Source organism: Zea mays, chromosome 5, assembly GCF_902167145.1.
Source record: "Zea mays cultivar B73 chromosome 5, Zm-B73-REFERENCE-NAM-5.0, whole genome shotgun sequence".
NCBI lineage: Eukaryota > Viridiplantae > Streptophyta > Magnoliopsida > Poales > Poaceae > Zea > Zea mays.
Genome location: NC_050100.1, coordinates 145,525,205 through 145,548,946, shown reverse-complemented (window position 1 = coordinate 145,548,946; position 23,742 = coordinate 145,525,205). Strand labels below are relative to the sequence as shown.

General features: G+C 44.8%; 1 protein-coding gene across 1 annotated transcript; it reads left to right on the top strand.

Moving 5' to 3' along the window:
- The first annotated feature begins 21,374 nt into the window (after positions 1-21,374).
- On the top strand, positions 21,375-22,817 carry LOC103626988 (E3 ubiquitin-protein ligase Os03g0188200). Its single transcript, XM_008647346.4, has one exon. It carries the CDS (start codon positions 21,858-21,860, stop codon positions 22,407-22,409), a length of 552 nt encoding a protein of 183 aa, XP_008645568.1. The 5' UTR covers positions 21,375-21,857; the 3' UTR covers positions 22,410-22,817.
- The last annotated feature ends 925 nt before the right edge of the window (positions 22,818-23,742 follow it).

Sequence of the window (23,742 nt, the reverse complement as noted above, 5' to 3'; positions counted from 1 at the left end):
ATAATATAGATGGGGCTGAAGCTTGTGAGCAATACAAGTACAGAAGGGAGAAGGCTGCTTCGGCTGATCAGCCGAAGCCCATGCTCTTATGTGAATATATAGCAGAGCAGAAGGTGCTGGTGGGATCTCAATTGACTGAGGAGCAGGAGAAAACCCTAACAAGGTTTCTGTTCAACAACAAAGATGTCTTCGCATGGTCAGCCAATGATCTCTGTGGTGTGAACAGGGATGTCATTGAGCACTCGCTCAATGTTGATCCATCCTTCAGACCTAGAAAGCAGAGGCTTCGGAAGATGTCTGATGACAAAGCCGAAGGTGCTCGGAACGAAGTGAAAAGACTTCTTAGTGCTGGCGTCATTAGAGAAGTAAAGTACCCAGAATGGTTAGCCAACACTGTTATGGTGAAGAAGGCCAATGGTAAATGGAGAATGTGCATTGATTTTACTGATCTCAATAAGGCTTGTCCGAAGGATGAATTTCCATTACCAAGAATAGATTCTCTAGTAGATGCGGCAGCTTCGTCAGAGCTCATGAGTCTACTAGATTGTTATTCAGGCTACCATCAAATCTGGATGAAGAAGGAAGATGAGCCAAAAACCAGCTTCATAACCCCCAGTGGTACATATTGTTATCTTCGGATGCCTGAGGGGCTCAAGAATGCTGGAGGAAGCTTCAGCAGAATGACAGCGAAAGTCCTTCATTCTCAGATAGGCAGAAATGTGCTAACATATGTTGATGATATCATAGTGAAAAGCATGAAGCAAGAAAATCATATTGCTGACCTGCAGGAAACATTCGCTAACTTTAGGCAAGCTGGCCTGAAGTTGTGTCTTCGGAGTAAAGAAGGAGAAATTCCTTGGTTGTTTAGTTTCAACAAAAGGGATCGACGCTAATCCAAATAAAATCGAAGCTATTCTTCGGATGGAGCCGCCAAGCACAAAGAAGGGGGCTCAACGGCTGACAGGAAGATTGGCATCTTTGAATCGATTTATATCTAGATCAGCAGAGAGAAATTTACCATTCTTTGAAGTGCTGAAGTCGGCCGAAGTCTTTCAATGGGGATCAGCTCAGCAGAAAGCCTTTGAAGAGCTAAAGCAGTATCTGATAGACCTAACGACGCTAACTCCACCAGCGTCAGGGGCTCCTCTATTGATGTATGTGGCAGCTTCGCACTCTGCAGTGAGTGCGGCGCTTATCCAGGAGAAGCTTGAAGGACAAACTAAAAAGCAAGCCCCAATATATTTTGTCTCCGAAGTTCTCAGTTTATCAAAGAAAAACTATACAGAATTGGAGAAGGTGCTATATGCTGTCTTAATGGCCTCCAGGAAGCTTCGTCACTACTTTCAAGCATACCATATAATTGTTCCTTCATCACAGCCTTTGAAGGATATTATGAGGAACAGAGAAGCTACTGGAAGAATTGGAAAGTGGGCTGCAGAACTCAACGAATTCAGCATTGATTATGTGCACAGATCCTCGATTCAGTCCCATGCGTTAGCAGACTTCATCGCTGACTGGACGCCAGGGGCTCAGGAAGAAGAAGCAAGTAAAGATGCCGAAGCCTGGACAGTGTTCTGCGACGGTTCCTGGGGAACCTTCGGGGCAGGTGCAGCTGCTGTTTTAGTTGCACCTTCCAAAGCTAGAACATGTTATGCAGTGAAACTTGATTTCAGCTGCACAAATAATATTGCTGAATATGAAGCTTTACTTTTGGGGCATTGGAAGTTAAAGGCAATGGGGATAAGAAGGGCGGTTCTCAAAACCGATTCCCAAGTTATTTCTGGTCATGTTGACAAGAGTTGTAAAGCAAGAGACCCGAAGCTTGAGAAATATTTGGATACAGTTCAAAGGCTTGAAGCTTCCTTCGAAGGGTTTTCTGTCAAGAATATCCCACAAGGAGAAAATGAGCACGCTGATCTGCTAGCCAAGTCAGCGGCACAGGGGCTGCCCTTACCTTCGGAAGTATTCTTTGAAACAATAAAAGCACCTTCGGTGGAACTTCTTGAAAGAGCAGTGCTCAATATATCTCCTGTTTATAGTGAAGATTGGAGAACCGAGATCATGTCTTTTCTCCAGGGCAATTTCCTTTCAGATGATGAAGCTTATAATAAGAGAATAGAGGCAAGAGCCCGACCATATGTAATAATAGAAGGGGAGTTATACAAACATGGAGTCTGTTCTCCATTGCTCAAATGTTTATCTAGAGCTGAAGGTATATAATTGATGAAGGAAATACACGCAGGCCTGTGTGGTTCTCACATCGGATCTAGGCCCTTGCTGGGAAAAGTTTTTCGTCAAGGATTTTATTGGCCAAAGGCAGCTTCGGATGCAGCAGAATTAGTCCAAAAATGCGAAGGCTGTCAAAAATGTGCAAGAGATCAAAAACAGCCTTCGTCTTTGACTCAATTAATACAGCCCACTTGGTCGTTGCAAAGGTGGGGCCTTGATTTGCTAGGCCCACTTCCACAAGCACAAGGAAATCTAAAATATGTTGTGGTGGCAGTAGAATATTTTTCTAAGTGGATTGAGGCAAAACATTTAGCCACAATAACTTCGGTCACTGTTCAAAAAATTTTCTGGCAAAATATTGTCTGTCGCTTCGGAGTGCCGAATGATATTACTGTGGACAACGGAACACAGTTTGATGCCGAAGCTTTCAAAGAGTTTTGTGAACAAATCGGCACAAAGATTCATTTTGCATCGGTTAGGCACCCGGAGTCAAATGGACTTGTCGAAAGAGCTAATGGCATTATAATGATAGGAATAATGAAGTTAATCTTCAATCAGCCCAGGGGAAAGTGGCCAGATGAATTAATCAAAGTGGTGTGGAGCCACAACACAACAATGTCAAGGTCAACAGGCTTTACACCATTCAAATTGTTGTTTGGTGACGAAGCAATAACCCCAGAAGAAGCTAAAGCGGGATCAATAAGAACAGTGGCTTCGACGGAGGACGAAGCTGATTATTATGTGGCAAAAGATGCTATAGAAGGGATCGGGCTTCAGGCTGTGGAGAATATCAATAAATATCAAGCCGAAACAATAAAATGGTGTGACAGAAAAGTTCGGTTAAAAAATATCAAGCCAGGGCACTTGGTACTTCAGAGAGTTGCCAACCCAGATACAGTAGGCAAGCTACAGTTAAAGTGGGAAGGACCTTGTTGGGGGCCTTTGGCTTCCGAAGGTCCTCAAAAACATGATTTGACAATGTTTTCCAAGTGAAATATGTGAACAAGTATCTTCAGAATCGGGTTATGAGTATACAAGAGTATGGTCAGGACGAAGCCTGAGCGAGACGAAAGGCGATTATGACGAAGGATAAGATGATCACGAAGCTGTGCGCAGAAAAGCTTCGGCATGATAGCAGAGAAGGGGAACCGACTTAAAGATGAAAAGGCAAATTAGACCTCGAAGAATTACTATAGAGTTATTGATAAATGTAAAGGGCATTAATGTAATTCTACACGGGCTGCGTCCCTTGCCTATAAATAGATGAACAGTACTCCCGTACTATTCACGCTGACTTGGCATTCGCTTTTTGCATCACGCCTGTACCTTTACTTTCCGTCAAACCGAAGGTACATTTATAATTTGTTATTCTGGATATGATAATGCAAATAAAAATAAGTTGATGATAATATCTATATTATTATTCGTATTTTGCATAGGAATTCTTCCTTATCATCTATTGTGCTTACGAAGGTTTTTTCCTTCATAACCTTCGTCCGGAATTCATTATATCCGAAGGGACATAATGTCTTGAAGGACGAAGGACTTTAATATTTTACACTTTTTATGTTGCCTTGTTCTTAGCTCTTAGCATTTGAGAACAAGTCTCCAACATGGGCGCCCACCTCCGGTGAACTCACTTCCATTTTTTGAGTTTTGAACACCTTCGGCAAGCATCACCTTCGTCATGCCGCCGAAGAAAGCTTCAGCAACAGGGGCTGCCGCTCTGCAGCCGCTGGATCCCAATCAGGATGTCCTTTCTCTTAGGGAGGCCCGAAACCAGAAGAGGAAGGCCACCAGCCCAACGCCTCCGGAGGACGACTTGGATCAAGAAATCCAAAACTTGGAGATGCTCCATTAACAGGTCCAACGGAAGAAGGAAAAGATGGCTCATCTAGCTGACCTGCAAAGACAGATAGACGAAGCCTCTGAAGAAGTTCGTCATCTTGCTCAAGATGACCAGAACCGAAGGCCTCCGCACAGAGAGCTTCATCAGGAGGGCTTCTACAACGAGGACGACTGGTATGAAGATTTCCATCATGGAAATTTTGCTTTTGATGATACTTCTCCTCTGTCAACAGAACTGCAGGCTACACCTTGGCCCCAGTCTTACAAGCCACCCCAGCTCCCCATGTACGACGGTCATTCAGACCCGAAGCAATTCTTGATGAGTTATGAAGCAACCATATCTTCGTATGGTGGCAATACTGCAGTCATGGCAAAGTCTTTTGTCATGGCTGTCAAGAGTGTTGCACAAACCTGGTACTCCTCTCTTCGGCCAGGAACAATCACCTCATGGCAAAAGCTGAAGAACATGCTGATAACCAGCTTCCAAGGGTTTCAAACGAAGCCGGTCACTGCTCAAGCTTTATTCCAGTGCACCCAGGACCACGAAGAATACCTTCAGGCGTATGTCCGAAGGTTCCTGCGTCTAAGGGCACAGGCACCAACAGTGCCCAATGAAATTGTCATTGAGGCCATGATTAAGGGGCTTCGGCCGGGACCTTCAGCTCAATACTTTGCCAGGAAGCCTCCTCAAACTTTGGAGAAGCTGCTCCAGCTGGTTTTTATTGTCTTAACACATTCCATAGATTTTTCATAGCATCTTTTCTTAGATGCACGAAGCTCTTCAACATTTTTCTCCAAATGGTTTGCCCACTGTTCACTGATTTCTAGTTTTGTTTCTTCAAGTGTGCGCTCCTCTTTAGCTCTGGCTAGCTGTTTTCGAAGATCTTCAATTTCACGCTCCTGAGCCTCAGCTTGAGCTTTAAAAGTAGATTCGTCTTCTTTTATTCTATTTATCAATGAATATAATATTTTATCTTTTTTGAGACCTTCGTTCCTTAGTTCAATTACTTCGGAACGAAGGTTACTTAGGGCCATAACACACCCTTCGTCTTCAGCATCTTTTTGAGCCCTGAGGGCATTGCTAAGTATAAGGCCCTGCAAAAAATTTGGTTTCGATAAGTTTAAACAAATGAAAAATTTTGATTTCAAGAAATAATACAAAGACCTCATTTTTGCACCTTTAAGCTATTGTACGCCAAGCTGTCGGCTAGCTTGTCTTTTGATAACACCGAGAGCCCGTTTTCTAGTGTTGGGAATCCGAAGCTCTTGCTCATCTCCCGACAGACAGAAATCTCCTTATTGTCGGGGAGACAATACAAGAAGTCTTCTTCTCCGCTGCCGTTGAATATGAATGCCCCCTTTGGATATTTTAGTTTTTGGGCATAAAACTGAGCCTCTCGTTTTTCTTTTGCAGTCAATTCTTTCCCCGAAGCATGTCGTAAAATATAATCGAAAGCTTCGGAAAATGCTTCGGGGGCGGCAGTGCTAGTTTCTTCGGCCAAAATTTGTTCTGTCGTTTTTATTTCTTCGGCTTCCAAGGATTTTACCTTGGCGGACTCTGAAGGCCCAGCTTCAGTTTCAACTTGATGCTTTGAAGCTTTGGCACCCAAGGCTTTGATTTGCACTTCGGAAGTCTCGCCAAATTTCTTCGATGTAGTGCTTGAAGACTTTATTGTCTCCAATACATCCAGTACATTAACCATTCTTTTTCTCTTTGGGGTCGTCATTGGCATTGGCATTGGCACCTCAATATTTGCTGAAGGACTTAGAATTTCCGATGTCTTTGTTTCTTCAGCCCTCGGTTCTTCTATTTTTTCCGTCGCCGGCACTTCGGCTAGCCCTTCAATATTCGGCAGGGGAGTTGGTTCTTTAGCTTCGGTGGCCGAAGAGGTCTCACCGACAAACTCAGGCACTGTGGCCGGTTCAATATAACGTGGCCGGTGTGTGAGAACCTTTACCCTTTTCCTCTTCGGTGCCGGCTCGCTAGGAGCGGCTGAAGCAACTTCCTTCGCAGAAGATGTATTCTTTCTTTTTTGACCCCGCGTTGGATAACGGTAGTCGGGGTAGACAAACCCAATTGCATCAAATACTCGGTTGAGTCTCTTCTTCTTTCGGCCTCCGAAGGCCGCTGATAGTGCAGTGTCTTTGGACTTCGAGTATAATCCAAGTAATTCATCACTTATGGCCTCAATACTTTTTAGCCAGTCATCATCTGGCTCGACGAATTTATCTCCAAATTGGAATGTGTATTTTAGCCTAACTAATCCACCTTCGTCAGTTTCTCTAATGGTCTCCTTTGGCATTTCCCACTTTTCTACAAGTGGCCATATTCTGAAGGCAATGTGTTCTTGGACCAAATCCCTTGTCCCAATAAAAGAGCAAACCACGCCGAAGGCTCTCCGGCATTCTTCGGCTGCTTCATTCATTTCCACCTTCGGCCTCCGGAGGCCGAAGCGTTGCCAGATAGGGTGCATAATGATATCTTTAATATATTCCCGTGTTTTCAAGTCACTCTTCACATAAAACCATTCCGTCATCCAGTTGTCGGGCCACCTCTTTCGAAAGGTTGGCACGGGACAGCTTGACCCAGACCGGGCGCCAAAGCTGTAGCAGCCAAAATTGTTGTGATACTGCTCTTTACCCCAGGGTTTTGTCTCATACAATAGCTCATGTATGTTGCAGAAACTTTTTGCATTTGGTTCTAAACCTTGGCTCCTCACGGCCCAGACGAAAATGCCCATCCTTATGATTGCTTCGGGAGTAAGTTGATGAAGGCAGATTTCAAATATCTTCAGTACTTCCACGACAAAACTGCTCAAGGGAAACCGCAGTCCAGCCTTTAAGAAGCTTCGGAATATCACGACTTCATTCTCCTCGGGAGTCGGACAAGTTTTCTCTCCTTCGTCAGCCCTCACAATAGACAAGTCCCGAAAATATCTACCCCTCATATTGACAAGATGGCTTTGTTTAATACTTGATTTACTAAAAACCGCATGGCTTGGTCGCCAAGGTCGATCTTCGAAATCTTCACCACCACTATCCACATCATAACTGTCACTGTCACCAGTGTCTTCAGATAAACCCTCCAAAATCTCCCTAGTGATCTTCTCTGTATTGGTCTTTGCTATTGATTGAAGAAAGCCGAGATGCATCTCCTCAGAAAGGCTCAGCTTCGATTTAGCAACAGCTTTCTTATCTTCAGACATCTTCGCAAATGCTGAGAAAGTGCTCTCGAAACCGAAGCTTAAAAATTTAAAAAGCCAAGCAAGTGTTGTTGCGCACAGGCTAAAAGTCGAGTGCGCAAGAGCAGATGGCAAGAAAGCGTGCCAAATAAACTCGTGGTGAGCTCTTATTTATACACCTAGTGCGTTGAAAACTGGAGGGTCCCGCTTGTCAATGACTATTGCTATTCTAGCAAAGGGAAGGTGTTTTTTTGGACCTTCGGCTTAAGGCCTTCGTCCATGTCGCAATATGAATTTATCATTCTAGCAAATTAATATTGTGAGGGGCTACTGTTGGGGGCCTTCAGCTTCCGAAGGTCCTCAAAAACATGATTTGACAATGTTTTCCAAGTGAAATATGTGAACAGGTATCTTCGGAATCGGGTTATGAGTATACAAGAGTATGGTCAGGACGAAGCCTGAGCGAGACGAAAGGCGATTATGACGAAGGATAAGATGATCACGAAGCTGTGCGCAGAAAAGCTTCGGCATGATAGCAGAGAAGGGGAACCGACTTAAAGATGAAAAGGCAAATTAGACCTCGAAGAATTACTATAGAGTTATTGATAAATGTAAAGGGCATTAATGTAATTCTACACGGGCTGCGTCCCTTGCCTATAAATAGATGAACAGTACTCCCGTACTGTTCACGCTGACTTGGCATTCGCTTTTTGCATCACGCCTGTACCTTTACTTTCCGTCAAACCGAAGGTACATTTATAATTTGTTATTCTGGATATGATAATGCAAATAAAAATAAGTTGATGATAATATCTATATTATTCTTCGTATTTCGCATATGAATTCTTCCTTATCATCTATTGTGCTTATGAAGGTTTTTTCCTTCATAACCTTCGTCCGGAATTCATTATATCCGAAGGGACATAATGTCTTGAAGGACGAAGGACTTTAATATTTAACACTTTTTATGTTGCCTTGTTCTTAACTCTTAGCATTTGAGAACAAGTCTCCAACAGACCTTTTCTGGTAGTATCTTCGTCAAGACCCGGTTCTTACAGATTGAAGGATATGGACGGCAACGACATTCCTAGATCTTGGAATGCGGATGAGCTTCGACGGTATTATGTGTAGCTTGATGTAATCTTTTTTTTATTTTTTCTATTTTTTCCTATGGCACCCTTTTCCTTTCCAAAGGGGGATAAAGGTTTTTAATGGGGCCATAGCATGTAATTTCTCTTTTTCTTATTTCAGCTCTACAAGAGCAATATCCCCCAAAAATGTAAATGTAAAAGCTGAGCATGCACCATCGAGTGCAAAGAGAAAAAGAAAAGCAAGGAGAAGCTCGAAAGACGTCCCTATGGGGATGCAGAGCACGACGAAGCTACAAAAAGTCGTTCCTAAGGGAGCGCAGCGTAAGTTTTCTGCTCAAAAGTCGTTCCTAAGGGAATGCAGAGCTTACAGCGAAAAGTCAACGCTGATTCCGCCGAAATATAAGGCGAAGCGTGAAAAGTAAACGCGATACCACCGAAATAGAAGGCGAAGAAGTTCAAAAGACGTTCCTAAGGGAATGCAGAACTTACAGCGAAAAGTCAGCGCTGATACACCGAAAAATAAGCGGTGAAGCCGAGAAATAAACAGCAAAGAGACTTTGATTATTCCTAAGGGAATGAAGGTTTTGGTTGTGGCTTCGTATGTGACTTTGGACACTTACTTGCACGATACATTACACCATACATTTGCATTCATAAACATTTATTTAGACATACATAGGATCATCATCATCATAACATAGACAGTTGCTTTGGCTCTAAAGAGAAGGCTTCAGAAAAAAGGAAAAGAAGCAGTTTATGCTTCGCTGTGTACGAAAAGAAGGGAAGGTGTTTTCCGCCTTCGGCTCAAAAATGCTAATTTCGTTCACACCAAAGCATTTTATACATTGATGGAAAGGTAAGAATATATTACAAGGTATGGATAAAAGTTCGCGAAGTAAAATTTAATTACATCATTCTTTACACAAGTTATTACAAGAGTTTTTAGAGCTTTTTCTACAGACTACTCAAGCTTCGTCAGTATCCATGGAGCTTCGCCTTTTCACTCTTCAGCTTCGGCCTCAGCTTCGTCATCCTATACGTATTAAAGTATTATAAGCAAAATTCAAGTCCGAAGGAAAGGGTAAGCACAAGGTATGATTTTGTTACCGGCTTAAGATGACTCCGAGCTTCATCACTAGCTTTGCTTCGTCCACCCTTTGTCCATACTAATTTTATAAATCTATTGGCTATGCTTCAGGCAAGGTTGGGAATGTTATCCAAATCTGCTGGTGATAAGCTGAAATTGGGTCTATTGATAATCTTTCCGTGTTCACAGCCAGACTTCAGAAAGGCAACAGCTGTGCCCTGAGAAGCTACCAAGGCACAGAAGTCACCATGTCCAGCTATAACTTCGTCAAGGTCATCAATTTCACCTTCGATATGTTCGAAGGCACTTGGCAGGTCTTCAGCCGAAGGAGTAAATTTCTTGCTGCTGGCTCCAACTGAATAGAACACCTGCTTCAGGCGTTGAACGCATCGATTGCTAAACTCCAGACATTTATTCTGAAGGCTTGTCAATGATTTTTCAAATCTGAACTTTTTTGGACTTCGGCCTCAAGTTTTGCATTAAGCTTCTGCTTTTCTTGATCAAAGTTTTCTGATTGAGAGAGAAGCTTCGTATTTAATTCTGTTATTTTAGCTTCAGCTTCCGCCAGTAAGCCTTCTGTTGTCTGGAGCTCGAAGTCTTTCTTTTCAATAGCAGTTGATTGCTCTTTTATTTTGCTCTCTAAATTTTCAATTATAACCTCGTGTTTTTTATCTTCCAAGTCTTGCTGCATTTTTAAAGCTTTGCTCAGCAGCATACTCTGCGCACAAACAACCTTCGTTAGAAAACATCTTCGTTATTAAAAACAATAAAAGTTAGAGAAAAGTTGTTTACCTTGAAATTGGAATAAAATAAACTACCGATAATGTGTTGTCGTCGGTAGCGGCTGATATCTGTTTCAAGCTTCGGGAACTGATACTCTTTGATAGAGTACCAATAACCTTCGCACCAGTCTGATCCCGGACGCAGCCTAACCTTTCGTCATCGATGCCACCGAACAGAAGCGCTCCCGGCTGATATCCGCAAGATATAGCATATTCCTTTAGCTCTTATTTTTCAGCCTTCGTCAGCTCTTGACCAACTAAGTTTTGAAAGTTAAAGGCTTCATCTTCCGAAGTGTATTCGGCCATTTCTTTCTCCTTCTCGGGCTTTGGGGCCGCAGTCTCTTCGGTGGCTGCGGCAGCCTCTTCCACGGCCATGTTTAATAGTATTTTATCTATATCAGCAACCATGCTTTCTAAATGAATATCTTCCGCTTCCGAAGGTGCAGCTTCAGTAGCTGTCGTGCTTTCAACAGCCGGCGCCTTCGGAGCTGAAGCTTGTGGTGGTGTCCCTTCAATGGCTTCTGTCACTGTAATGATTCTTTGCTTTTTTTGGCCTAGCTGCCTTCTTCGTTTTCGCGGGCTCCTTGTCCTTCTGAAAAAGCTTCGTCAGATGTGGCCCTAATGGACTCAGCTTGACAGGCAAGGATTCAGTCATTACCTTTAAAATTTCCTCCACGTCGGTGGTAGACGGTGATGCAGCAGTTTCTTCTTCGTCAATTGCCTTCTGCTGCAGAGCTGTAGCTTTTCTCTTCTTCGAAGTATCTGTTTTTGGTTCAGGCTTCAGTTTTTTATTTTTCAGTTGTTCTTCATCATCTTTATTCAGAACATCAGCCACTCTCTTCCGTTTTTGCCCTTTGGCACCCTTGTCTAGCCGCTCGTAGTCAGGATATTCAAAGCCCAGAGCATCCATTACTCGGTTTAACCTTCGCTTCGGACGGGTGCCGAAGGCTGCAGTCATCAATTGATCTTCTTTTTTAGAGTAATTGCCAAGTATTTCATTGCACATTACTTCGATCGTGTCCAGCCATTCTTGGCAAGGCACTTTGAAATGTCTCTTGAATTTGTAATGGTAAGGCAACCGAATAAGTTCCCCTTCTTTCTTTTTTCCTTCAAGCTTTGGCATGGCCCACTCTTTCATAGTTGGAAACACTTTGAAAGCTAAGAATTCTTGCACTAAGTCTCTAGTGCCAATGTGCTCCGCAATAACTCTAAATTCAGCCAGAGCAATTTGGGTTGGACCCTCTGGTGTCATGTTGCACGGGGGTATGGTCTCTCCGAAGATCAACTCTAACGGACTCTGGACCAGCTTCTCCTTATCTTCATCAACTTTGACGTAAAACCACTCAGACTTCCAGCCAGCTGGCCACTTGCTACGATAACTAATCACTAGAAATTTTGTAGTCTTGCGGTAGGCAAAATTGTAGCAGACAAAGTTTTCATGTAACCCATCTCCTCTAGCCTTGGTATGATAATGAAGCTCGTGCACTCGACAGAAACCTTCGGCAAAAGGTTCCACCCCTTGGCTTCGAAGAGCCCAAATATAAACGCTAAGCCTAACGATAGCGTTAGGAGTTAGCTGATGAAGGTAGATCCCAAACTTCTTAAGCACATCAGCAATCATCTTGTTCAAAGGGAATCTTAAACCAGCTTTAAAGAAACTTTTGAAGATTACTACTTCATCTTTTCCTGGCTTCGGAGTAGTTTCTTCTCCACCAAAACAAACCAGCTCTTTCTTTGCTTCACTTAAATAGCCCAAATTCAACATCTTAGGTAAGTCACCTTCGGAGATGGTGGATTTTTCGAAATCCAGATGGCTGGGTTTACTTGGCACTGCGCTGCTATAATCATCTCCTTAGCATCAACCTGCTCTGCTTCAGCGGCAGGTGCATCCTCCGATGTTACCAGCCCAAACCGCTTCATCGCTTCGGAAATCGGAACAGTCTCAGTAGCTTCGGTTTCATCTCCCTCACTACTAACCCTGGCGGTGGAACGAACTCTTGCCATTTGATTATGAATCTCTTGAAATTTTTGTTGTTGACTTTTTTTATTTTTCCGAAGCTCTTCCTCTTGTGACGAAGCAGAATCAAAAGCGGCGCTTCGTTTGAGCACGATGATCAAGCTTCGGCTATGGTTAAATTTTTGGCAGCAAAACAGTGCAATAGCAATGAATGTTGTGGTAACTTCACACCTACCCGTTTGTTTATATAGTGCCGCAGGTGGGAAGGTGAATCGTCAAGGTCTCTCGCACCGAACAAACAGTCACCCACACTCGTTGAACGGTGGGCCACAGGGTCCGAGAGGGTGAATCGCCAGGGCGCGGGTAATTGCTGCAAGATGGAGCCACCTCGACCGCGGATTATTTTAATCGTTTCTCGCCAACGAGCTCAGGGAAGGTGTTTTTCGGATCTTCGGCATCCCAAAGCCTGGAAGACTTTTTCACGGATCAAGCTCGTTACGAAAAACGATCTAGCACCGCAAAGGGGCTACTGTTGGGGGTATGCTTTGCAGCCGAAGATCCTAAAGAAGGAGAACACCTTCGGCAGATCCTCTCAGGAGCAGCGCCGAAGCTATTACCTATAAAGCTTCGGCACAATGACAGATCTCGAGACGAAGGGGTGAACCGACTTAAAGATGAAATGACTTAAAGACCCATGATGTTTTGTGTCATTATTGTAGTCGATTGTAAAGGGCATAAATGTAATTTTACATAGGTTGCGCCATGTGCTTATAAATAGATGAACAGTACCCCTGTACTGTTCATGCAATCCTGTAATCGCTGACGTATTACGCTGGAACTATTGTTTTCTGCCAAGGCAAAGGTATAAATGTACCTAAATATTATGTTTTAATATTTAGATTCGTATAATAAAATATGTGAATAGTGCTATCTGTTTTCGGCATATCTTTCCCTAATGTTTTATATTCTATACTTCATTTTACATTGTTTCATAAATCTGATCATGAAGGTGTGACCTTCGTGATATTTTGTTCATGGCCTTCGTCCGAAGTTCATTAAATCCTTGGGGAGATAATGCTTTAGCGGATGAAGGGCATTAATATTTAACATTTTATGTTGCCTTGTTCTTAATTCATAGCATTTGAGAACAAGTCCCCAACATCCGATGTTACCACAAGTGAAACATCTGTTGTCATTGGCCTGACGGTACTGCTGCTCCTGTGGCAGATTGTTGTTCCTCTGAACTGGAAGTTGAGAGCGGTTGGGTTCCTTCTGCTGCTGTTGCTGTGGTCGGATCACCCAACGCCCTTGCTGCTGCTGAGGTTCCCTGTTCTGAGTGTCAGATACAATCCTGAAGCGTTGTGGCTGAGCTGATGATCCTGCCGCAGGGGTCTTCCTCTTCTTTTCTGCCTGACGGGCTGTGATGCAGTCCTCCTGAGAAATGGCCATGTTAACTAACTCATTGTAACTGTTGGCCCTGACGGTGTTGACACGGTCGTGGAGCTTAGTGTTGAGCCCCCTCCTGAACCTATCCCTCTTCTTCTCATCAGTGTCTGCGTGGTATCCAGCATACTGACATAGGTCATTGAAGGCCTGAGCGTACTGCAACACAGTACGATTCCCCTGAGTGAGTGCTAGAAACTCATTAAGCTTTCGGTCCATAATGCCTGCTGGTATATAATGCCCTGTGAAGGCTGCCTTGAACTCTCTCCATTCCACCACATGACCAACTGGCTGCATAGTGAGGAAGTGGTCCCACCATGTCTGTGCGGGTCCGCGAAGCTGCTACGTGGCGAACCTGACCTTAGCCACATCTGAACAAACTCCATTGAGTAGTGGGAATTTGGATTCCACTACCCTGAGCCATACATCAGCATCAAGCGGGTCCTCTGCCCGAGTGAACAACGACGGCTGGGTGCTGAGGAACTCCTGATAAGTGGCTGCTACTGGGGGACGCTGATGACCACCACCACCATAATGCTGAGGTGGCGGCTGACGCTGAGCCAACTGTTGCAGAATCTCATTCTGCTGAGCCATCAACTCTTGCATGGTAGGAGGCGGTGGCGGTGGTGGAGGAATGCGTTCATTCTGTCCACGACGCGCTCTTCCAGCCATCTGAAAAATTAAGGATGCTCTCAATGTCATATTGCTGATGTCAGGTTTCATATGCGGTGAATGGTTTGAAAGGGGTAAAACCAATATTTTCTTGCATGATTTATAAAAGATACCACATGGCATAAAACTTTTCTTCATAAATTAAAGCTGACATCATTCATCATTGAAACTTCCAAAAGAGTTTGTTACGATTACATCAGTGACCTAAAAGACTCAACTCTGTCTAGCCTAGTACCCCAAAGGTGCAAAAGCTAGGCTAGCTTCGAGGAGTTCTACCGCCACACACTTCTAACTCTATCCCTGCAACCTAGTGAGCAAACGAGGCAACGCTCGACTCGGGGGAAGGTGGTCTCCCTGAGCCAGTAGTGTCCAAGCTGGATGCAGGCTCCGGCTCCTCTCCTCCCTCGATGTCGACATCCTCGTTGGCCTCCATGTCCTGGATCTCCTGATGGTGCATATCCAAATGTTGGTTAGCCTCCGCGAGTTGCTGCTGAGTATTGATTAGCTGATCCTTGAGAACCTCAATGGTGTTCTCCCTGGTTCCCACTAGCTCCTCAAGCTCCTGGATCTCATTGGACATCTGTTCCACCTATAGGTCCTTTTCCACCATCTTAGTGGACTAAGTTCCTCGCTGTTATCCAAGGTGATCTTGGTAGCCTCCAACAATGCCATTAGATGAGACATTGCCTCTCCTCGCATCACTTGCAGACGATACAGAGCATCCATGCATCGCACCGTCAAGTGTGCAGTCTACCCTGGGTAAAGAGCCCATATATCCTTGGCATGCTCCACTCGGTCTTTCCACATTGGGTCATCCTCCTTTTCAGTAGGGAACAAGCCAATGGGATGGGTAGACAACTCCAAGGGGTGAAAACCACAGAAGGTGGTCAGCCCGTGTAGAGCAATCACCTCGATAGTATCCTCAGCCCGGTATCCAAAAGACTCGGAGTCCAACGAACGCCAGCCTGACTGTAAGGGATGAGGCTCCAGGGTCATCCTCACCCTACAGCGGGGCACCCGATGCTTCTCGAACAGCTGCACCGCGTACTGGGGAGGCGTCGTGTAACCTGCTCCCTGAAGTACCTCCCACAAGATACGGGGAAAACCCTCTCGTGCAAGTTCGTCCTTGTGGGAATGTGTGTTCCCTCCTTCCGAGGATCCGTGAGAAGTCATCTGTGTAAGGTTAAGCATAAGTGAAAAAGAAAAAGAATTATAAATAAAAGGGAATCAAAGCCTGGCCTATCGAAGGTTATGATAAGGTCACTGAATGTACTTAATCTGTCATTATCATGTATTAAAGTTTTTACCAAATTATCAAGTAGTTTAAGTAAAGGATGCATGCATGCTTGTCCTAAACGACCTTATTTCAATTCAGATAGAATAGGGAAAAGCTCTCATCCCTTATAGTAGCCTGTAGGGCTTACTCAAATAGCCACCTAGCTACCCCTCTATCATCCTAAGGCTTCACGTCCTAGGTCTATCCTGATCGTCCTGACGATCTATCCAACATTTGTTTCTATCAAGTTTTACTTTTGAAAAGGATGGTATTTATAGTTTATTGGTTCCTCTGTGGTGGTACGAGCTCCAATACCAGCTGTGGCGGAACCGCCCGAATTATTCCAACTTAAGTGCCTAAGTCCCACCTTAGAGGCTAGACCACACTTAAATAGGAATAACACGTCAGTCCCTCAGATCTAGTCCGACGAGGCCACTAACAGGATCAAGTACCACGTACTCACTCGATGGTGAGGCACAGAGCAAATACAATAAAACATAAAACCAACATTAAAGAGTCTTAAATTTATTACAACATCATCGGAGTTTAAACAAAAGTAGTGATCATTGTTCGGAATGCAGTGGAATAAAACTAACGATAAATAAATGGAAGGATGGGGAAGCCTGTCCCATCACTCCTCCTGCTCCTCCTCAGCCGAGGTAGGATCCCACTCGACTGTCCAACCCGGTGGCAAGATAGACGGCCAAGTCACTCCAGCAACCATGTCCTCTAGAGAACCTATAAAATTATGCCACAAGCAAGGCTGAGTATACTAATACTCAGCTAGACTTACCCGGTGTGAGGAGTCTACTCCTCTACCTCTAGACATGCAGCTGTTTGGCTGGGGGTTTGCTTGCCAAAAGCACTAGCTGAATCTAAAAAATCCAGTTTTAGCTTTTTCAAGTTTTAGTGTGACTCTCTTAAGAATAAATGTGTACCTATCTAATCATACATGGTATCAAACATTTAGCAATCAACAACTTTTGCCAAGTCATCACATTTCCACTTGTTACTCAATGCAGTACAATGGATTAAGCAGTCTCATTAGCTGCGAGAAACAGACGATTCGAATCGAGTTTTTATCCTTGCAAGATAAACCTAAACACACGACGTGGCGAGGCACTCCGTCCCCACACACATCAACTGTCCTCATCGATTCCCCACCAGCAGATCAGGGCTCACCGCCTTGGCGTACAATGCCTCACTGACCCCGACTGCCGTCGTGTAGTGACCGCACTTGTACCCACCATAACCAGAATGAGAGACCACGTCTCAGGTCGCGTGAGGGGTAAAGTCTGCTGCTAGGTTCAATCAGGTACTAGGCTTACCGATTTACCATATTTCTCGGCATGTGCTTAGTACGTTCAAACGCTTGACACAGGTATCCGCACGTTAATCCTTATTCCAATTTCATCTCGTAGACCACACATCCCCATGGATCCGTGTCCACAGACCAACATCAGTATGATATGAAAGTGGCTACAACCAATTCCTGACCTCGCGCGAGTGCTAGAAAATCACTCGACTTCTACCGAGATCCCTAATTAATAAAGCAGCATACTCGGCCTAGCATACTAGTATCCATCTCAAAAGGATTCATGAGATCATGCAACTAAGGTTCCAAACAACTCCTACACTTAAGTGCACATTACAAACCTACAAACAATAGGTGTAGTAAAATAGCATAATAAGTAGGTTATGCATAAAACCGGGGCTTGCCTTCCAAAGCTGGGGCAAACAGATCCTCGATGGCAGGTTCTGGTGCTGGATCTTGGGCTACCTCCTGAGCAACTCCTTGCTCCAGCACGAGGATGTATTCTCCGTCAGCGAGGTTGCAATCTATCGGATGCAATGAATAAGATATATGTATGCTATGATATGCAGGATTTAGTAACCATTATGCATAGTGAAGAAAAACTAAGTTAATTGATAACTTAGGGTTTCCTTGTTATAAGAAGCTCTTAGTGGTTTATGCTTAGCAACCTAGGTTTGAGGTTTTGCTTAGAGGCAAACGTAGTAGATTAAGACTTGGATTGCCCCTTTAAGGTTCTATTAGGTACTCAAGGGTTTTCCCGGGTTGGTTAGGGTAACATTAATCTCCACTACTAATTCCCCTTTTCATTTTCTATTGATGCTCTTAAGGTGGGTTTGAACTACATCAGTGATTTCAAAATTTCCAAAAATTCTGTAAAACTTACAGTGGGTTAATATTGGTCACTTTAGTCTGTCCTATAAATTTTAGGTCAAAAATAAATATAATATGTCCTGGACAAAAATAACAAAAGTTGGGGCAGAGGGGTCACTTTGCACTACAACTCTTATCTAGGTGTGGGTTCTGTACTAAGAGTTATTTTTGCTGGTATCTATGAGTAATAACATGCTTCTGTGCCAAAAATCACAGAGGGTTACTAAGTGGTTATTTAGTTATGATTTTCTAAAGTTTAATGCCAAAAGAGACACTTATAACTAACTTGCTATTTGAAAAATATCAAACAACAAAACTTGTATTTTTCCTAGGTTATTCTTAGCACAAGAGCAGTCATTTCGAAGGTAGGGGTGTTTTCTCCTTAGGATTATTTTCTTATGACTTTTCAAAGTTTTCTCTATTTTCTATGAATAAATGTGAGTGCAATTTCTTTTCACTGGACTATGGTTCACCAGATTTTTCTTGTGAACTACATCACTTAGGCATGCTAGGAAAAATATGGTTGCCCTCTGGTTTCCATTTTCAATCCCTTTTCTTCATTTTCCTAAGTTTGAGCATAAACAAGTTTTAGTGAATAAATCTTCCTTAACCTTGTATACTGGGGTGTTTATTAATTTTAAACAGTGTAACTACTAGTTTAGTGTCTCCACTATTTTTCTCAACCCTGGTCTAACAACATTTCTATCTTTTCATTTATTATTAAGTTTTGGGCAGTTTTCTTATTTAAATCAAAACTCTATAAAACATTATAGGAACTATGGGGTTTACTATTTTTGCTTGATAGTTTATATTTCACAAAGTCTAGCAAAATTGGTTTGACTAAATTTGGGTGAATATTCTTCAAATTATGTATTTATCAAGTTCTCTGCAATATTTAAAAGAAAAGTAAATTCGAAATGGGAAAAGAAAAACAGATTTGCGCTGAAGTCCCTAGGTTTTCTTCCCCTTTTCTCTCACAAATCAGCCCTCAGTCTACTATTCACATGAGTCACTGACCTTACGCATAACCCCCTGGACTTCTCCTATATCTAACCCACGATCCTTGGCTGGCTAGAACAGTAACCGGGGCAAAGATCATGGCGGCAAGGCTTACCGGCGGCAGTATAGCTCCGGTGGGGTGGTCGGTGACGTCGGGGAGGTCACGGCGGTCACGTCGGTGTGCGGGTCGGCGTCGAAGGTGGCTGGAGCTGCTCTGGCCACGAGCGTAGGCGGCAGAGGTCGTCGGCGACACCTGCTCCGGCCAAACCACGACGGTAGGGTTCAATCAAAGTGCACGAGGAGCTCCGCTGGGTGATGTAGAGGCTATGCGCGCAAGGAATCGAGAAATGGTTCAGTGGTTTACCCGGTCCACATGCTCCGGCGGGGTTACGAACTCCCGCGAGCGTGAGCGCACTGTTCCGGCGGGGCTGGTCCTCGACTCAAGCTTGGGAAGGCTTCATGGCCCCTCGAGGAAGCTATCCGAGGGCTCGGATCGAGCGGAGGTGGGCGGGAGTGGTTTGGTCACGATGGTCGCCCTCGGGCGGCTCTGGCGGGTCGCGGAGAGGTCGCCGGAGCTGCGGGCTGGCTCGGGAAGGCTAGGCGTGGTGCGGAGGGGGCGACAGGGAAGGTGGCCGTGCATGAGGGTGGGCTTTATAGCCACGCGCGAGCATGACACGGGCGTGGGCACGGGGGCGGCCGAGGGCGCGCAGGGGCGCGCGTGCGGGCGTGCTCTGGGCGTTCCCGAGTGCCTGCCCACGTCGAACACGTGGTGGTTTACTTCTGCCGGTGTTCAAAGGCCAGTTTGGTCGCCTTAGCGTGTACATCTCAGCAAAAATCCCTTGTACGGTCTCTTCTCTGCACCAAATCTTATCTTTTCCATGTGAGTTCCAAGCAAAGATATGGTCGGGGTTGAGAGATATTGTGGTGTGAAGTTGGCTCTGTCTGAGTTGTCCAGACCGAGACAAAAACCGTGTCAAGTCGTGTCAAACGACTTAGGGTTGGGTTCATATTTTTCCAGGGTGTTCTAGGGGTCTTTAGGCGCCATTTTGTCAATTGGGCCCTACGGTTTTGAGGTTTGGAAAAATGTGAACATGTTTGATCTTTGAAAGAGGGCTGGTTTTGAAATTGAGAAAAATCTGATTTTTCTTTTATGCCCTTCTCTTTGTTGACCTTTTTGGGGTTTTTCTGAAACCTTTTTGGGGTCACTCTCTTACTATTTTTTGTAGGGTATTAAGTGTACTACAACTTTTATAATTAGCCCAAGTCATGATAATGTGGTTTACATAGCCTTTTTGCTATACTCCCCTCTAGGGCTCCATTTGCCTAAAGGGATTTGAATTAGGGTTTGAGCCATTCTCTCCTCTTTAGGTGCATGATAACGCCAAAACATGACTTCTAAGATGGGTTACACTTACTTAGGATCTTGACCCCCAAGTTTGGTGTTTTTTTGCTCAAATTAAACCACATGTGATGATGGGTTCACTAGTGTAGGCTTGAGTGAAAACCCTAAGTAACACCTGGGGTGTTACATATATTTACTATAAATTGCCCACAAAATTCAACTAAAATAGGTCATAGCCTCCTTCCTGACCACGACATTCATCAACTACGTCGGACCTCTATCTGCGCCTCCAACACGCCAGCACCTAGCAACACGTGCATTCGTGCCCAGCCCATTCCGTGCCGCTACACTACTACAGGACTGAGGACGTTGTCGTGGCGCTCTCGCTCGACCCGCAGTCAGTTGCTGCCCTCAAGGCAGCCGCCGCATCCGCTGGCGTCTCCATCAAGCATTGATCTTAAGTTGTCTCCAGCAACGTCCCATAAATTCCATCTCCTAAAGTAATATTCTTTGTCCTTTACAGCACACTCTAAAAGATTCTATCCTCTATATCTTATTAGCCTTCAACAACGTTCCCTAAATTTCATCCTCTATATTACATCTTCTACATTTCCACGATTATATTAATATTAATATAAGTTTTTACAACTGTAATGTTTAACAAAATATTGTGTTGTTTACCTATTGCAAATCGATTTGTAATTATGGAATATTTTTAATAACTATAAATACCAAACAAATTCACAAATCATTCTCTTCTCCATGCCATACAGAAGATCTCATTTTCTTTCTTCCTTTGTTTTGCTTTTTCAAGTGCTGGCCGACGAGTGGCTTGCTCCTTTTCTAGTCATAGGCGCCATGCAGTACAGCAGTAGCTTGCCCATACCCTTCTGTTGCTAGCATTCACGTCGACGATAGTGGACCAAAGAAGTTCGCTAGACTTAGCGGACGCTGAGAACCTCCACTATTATAGAGGATCATATAGCGTTCGTTGTTGGAGCGATAAAGTTGGTAGAGAAATGTTAAATATAGAGTTTACAACGCTTGAGCGCTTCCTTGTTGTAGACCGTCTTAGTAATGCATTTTTTAATCCATTTCTATATCCGCACAGTCTAATATGATGAATATCGACTCAACCAGCCGCTCGACAATCCCAATGAACAACCAGCTAGGCTCCGCATGATGGATACGGACTGCTGATCGGTCCATATTCAGCTGTCGATAAGCGTCAGCACTGGACCCAGCCTTACATGCAAATCCATGTGCCCTTTTTCACAGATCCAAATCCGTGTGCTCAGTGCTCACTGCCACTCCAATCGCTAACCGCACCATTCGTGGCAACAAAACGCGCCGTATCTCAGCCTGTCTCCGTCCAGGAGCAGTGTGCACATGATGAAGCACACCAAACCACCGCTAATTAATACTCCCTCCGTTTCTTTTTATTTGTCGCTGGATAGTTCAATTTTACACTATCCAGCGACAAATAAAAAGAAACGGAGGGAGTAATTACTTAATCCTCGCTCTAATCGCCGACATGATCACTATCCACAGCTATACAAGCCTCCGGAACATTTGAGACCACCAATCCGAGCCCCACCATTACTCCCCAAATCCCATAACAATTCCCTCAGCCCCTGGCACCAACCCGGCCGGCGACCAGCAGAGCTTGCTTACCCAAGAAACGCGCGCCACGACGGACGACGCCCTGCTTCTGCTCTGCCTTCTTGGCATACGGTACCTCACCTGGTAGCTGGCAACCAATCAATGAGCGTCATGTCCGCGGTGGATGGGTCGCCGGGGACTCCGCCGCCACCGGGCCACCGTGGGTGCTGCGCCTCCGGCGCGACGCTGGAGCTGGTGGGCGCGTTCACGGCGGTGTGCCTGGTGCTGTACGGCGTGATCCTGTACATGAACTACCTCTACGTGCGGTGGAGCGGCCGCGACGGCGTGCACCGGACGGACTCCGGCGCAGGCGGGCTGCCCGCACGGAAGCGGGCCGGCGGCGGGATCGACAAGGCGGCGCTGGCTGCCATGCCGGTGGTCAGGTTCAAGGCGGACGCTCACTGCGGCGGCGACTCTCCTGTGGAGTGCGCGGTGTGCCTGAGCGCCATGCAGGACGGGGACGCGGTGCGCGCGCTGCCCGGATGCCGGCACGCGTTCCACGTCACCTGCGTCGACGCCTGGCTCTGCGCACGCGCCACCTGCCCCGTCTGCCGCGCGCGCCCCGCGCTCCCGCCGCCGCAGCAGGCGCCCAAGGCCGGCGCCATGGTGGCGGGGTCCTCCGGCCGGCACCCGGACCTGGAGAGCCAAGTGTAGCAGCACCCCACCCCTCGCGCGCCAGGGCGAACTGCGAAGGTAGGTAGCCAGCGCCCGTAGCTGTTGCTTTCTGCTCCAAAACTGCAGCGTTCTTGGAGTGAGTGAATGGTTAGATAGACACCTCGCAAGTACATAATTTCCCTTTCGATTGGGACCGGATAAGGACAATGTCTGTACTGTATCATGGCATGTAATTCCGCTTGTGCATTGTGTGACATGATGGCATTGAAAACCTTCTCTGCATGATACTGCCGATTCCCATTTTACAACAGTTTTTTATTTTTATTTTTGGAAGATCCTGCAGCATTTTGCATAGCGATGGAACTTGTTTCTCAGCTCAGTTTCTGTGTCAAGCTCTCTTGTGAAAAAGAACTGTATGCATGGCAAGCTCTTTTATGACTTGCTGTATTTCTCTCTCTGTGTTCCGGAAAGCATCCTCGTCAATTGTTATTCACTTATTCCCCAACCAATTTTTCGATGTGGTTTCATGAATCTTACTCAAACCCTTGGAAGCATGAACTGACTCAGCACTACTATTAACTGCGCAATCATGTGGTGTAACCTGATCCAATGCTGGGCCGAAGGGGACATTGGAATACAATTGGCTGATCAAAATTTTTTAGTCCCTCGTTCGCTTCTTGCGGCCAGATCGATGAGGTTGAGGTAAAGCAACGGCGACATCAAGTGCTTGTGTTTACTGAGGATGCTTTTGATCGCGGGACAGATAGGATAGGGACGTTCCCTGACACTATCTCTCATTCGTCTAATTTTAAAGAATAACTGAGAATAACACGTCATAGTACTGTTCCAACCCCTGACTTTAAACCAAACAACCTTATTTAAGTGATCGTTCTATTTCATCTCGTTCTATTATTATAGCTAAACGTACCCTAAGTGTACGGCATAATATAATACGCTTGATCCATTATTGACAAAACAGCCTTTGTACGCACCGAGGACGTTTCATCGTTGAATAATGGATCCGAGACTATCCTAGTGCTAGGTTAGCCTAAGCGGCTACGCCAAACACCTTTTTTTTACAAGTACGGATGCCAGTTGATGTGAATTAAATGAACAGCATGCGTATTTTCGGTAGTAGTAAAAGAAAAATAGGCATCAATTTGTAACACTCATGAAGCAGAAGTATGCACCAAGTTTGGATAAGAGGGAAGAGAAGTACTCAACAAGACAAGAACCATGGTAGAAAAACATCCACACCAATTAAGAGCTTGTTCGGTTATTTCTCTACCTTATGGATTGAAAAGAATTAAAAAAATTATGAAGCATTTTGACTTCATATAGATTAAAACTCATTCAGTTCCCTTCAATTCAT

What these genes read in the sequence shown, in the direction of transcription:
- LOC103626988 (XM_008647346.4), top strand. Translation starts at nt 21,858, where the DNA reads ATGAGCGTCATGTCCGCGGTGGATGGGTCGCCGGGGACTCCGCCGCCA.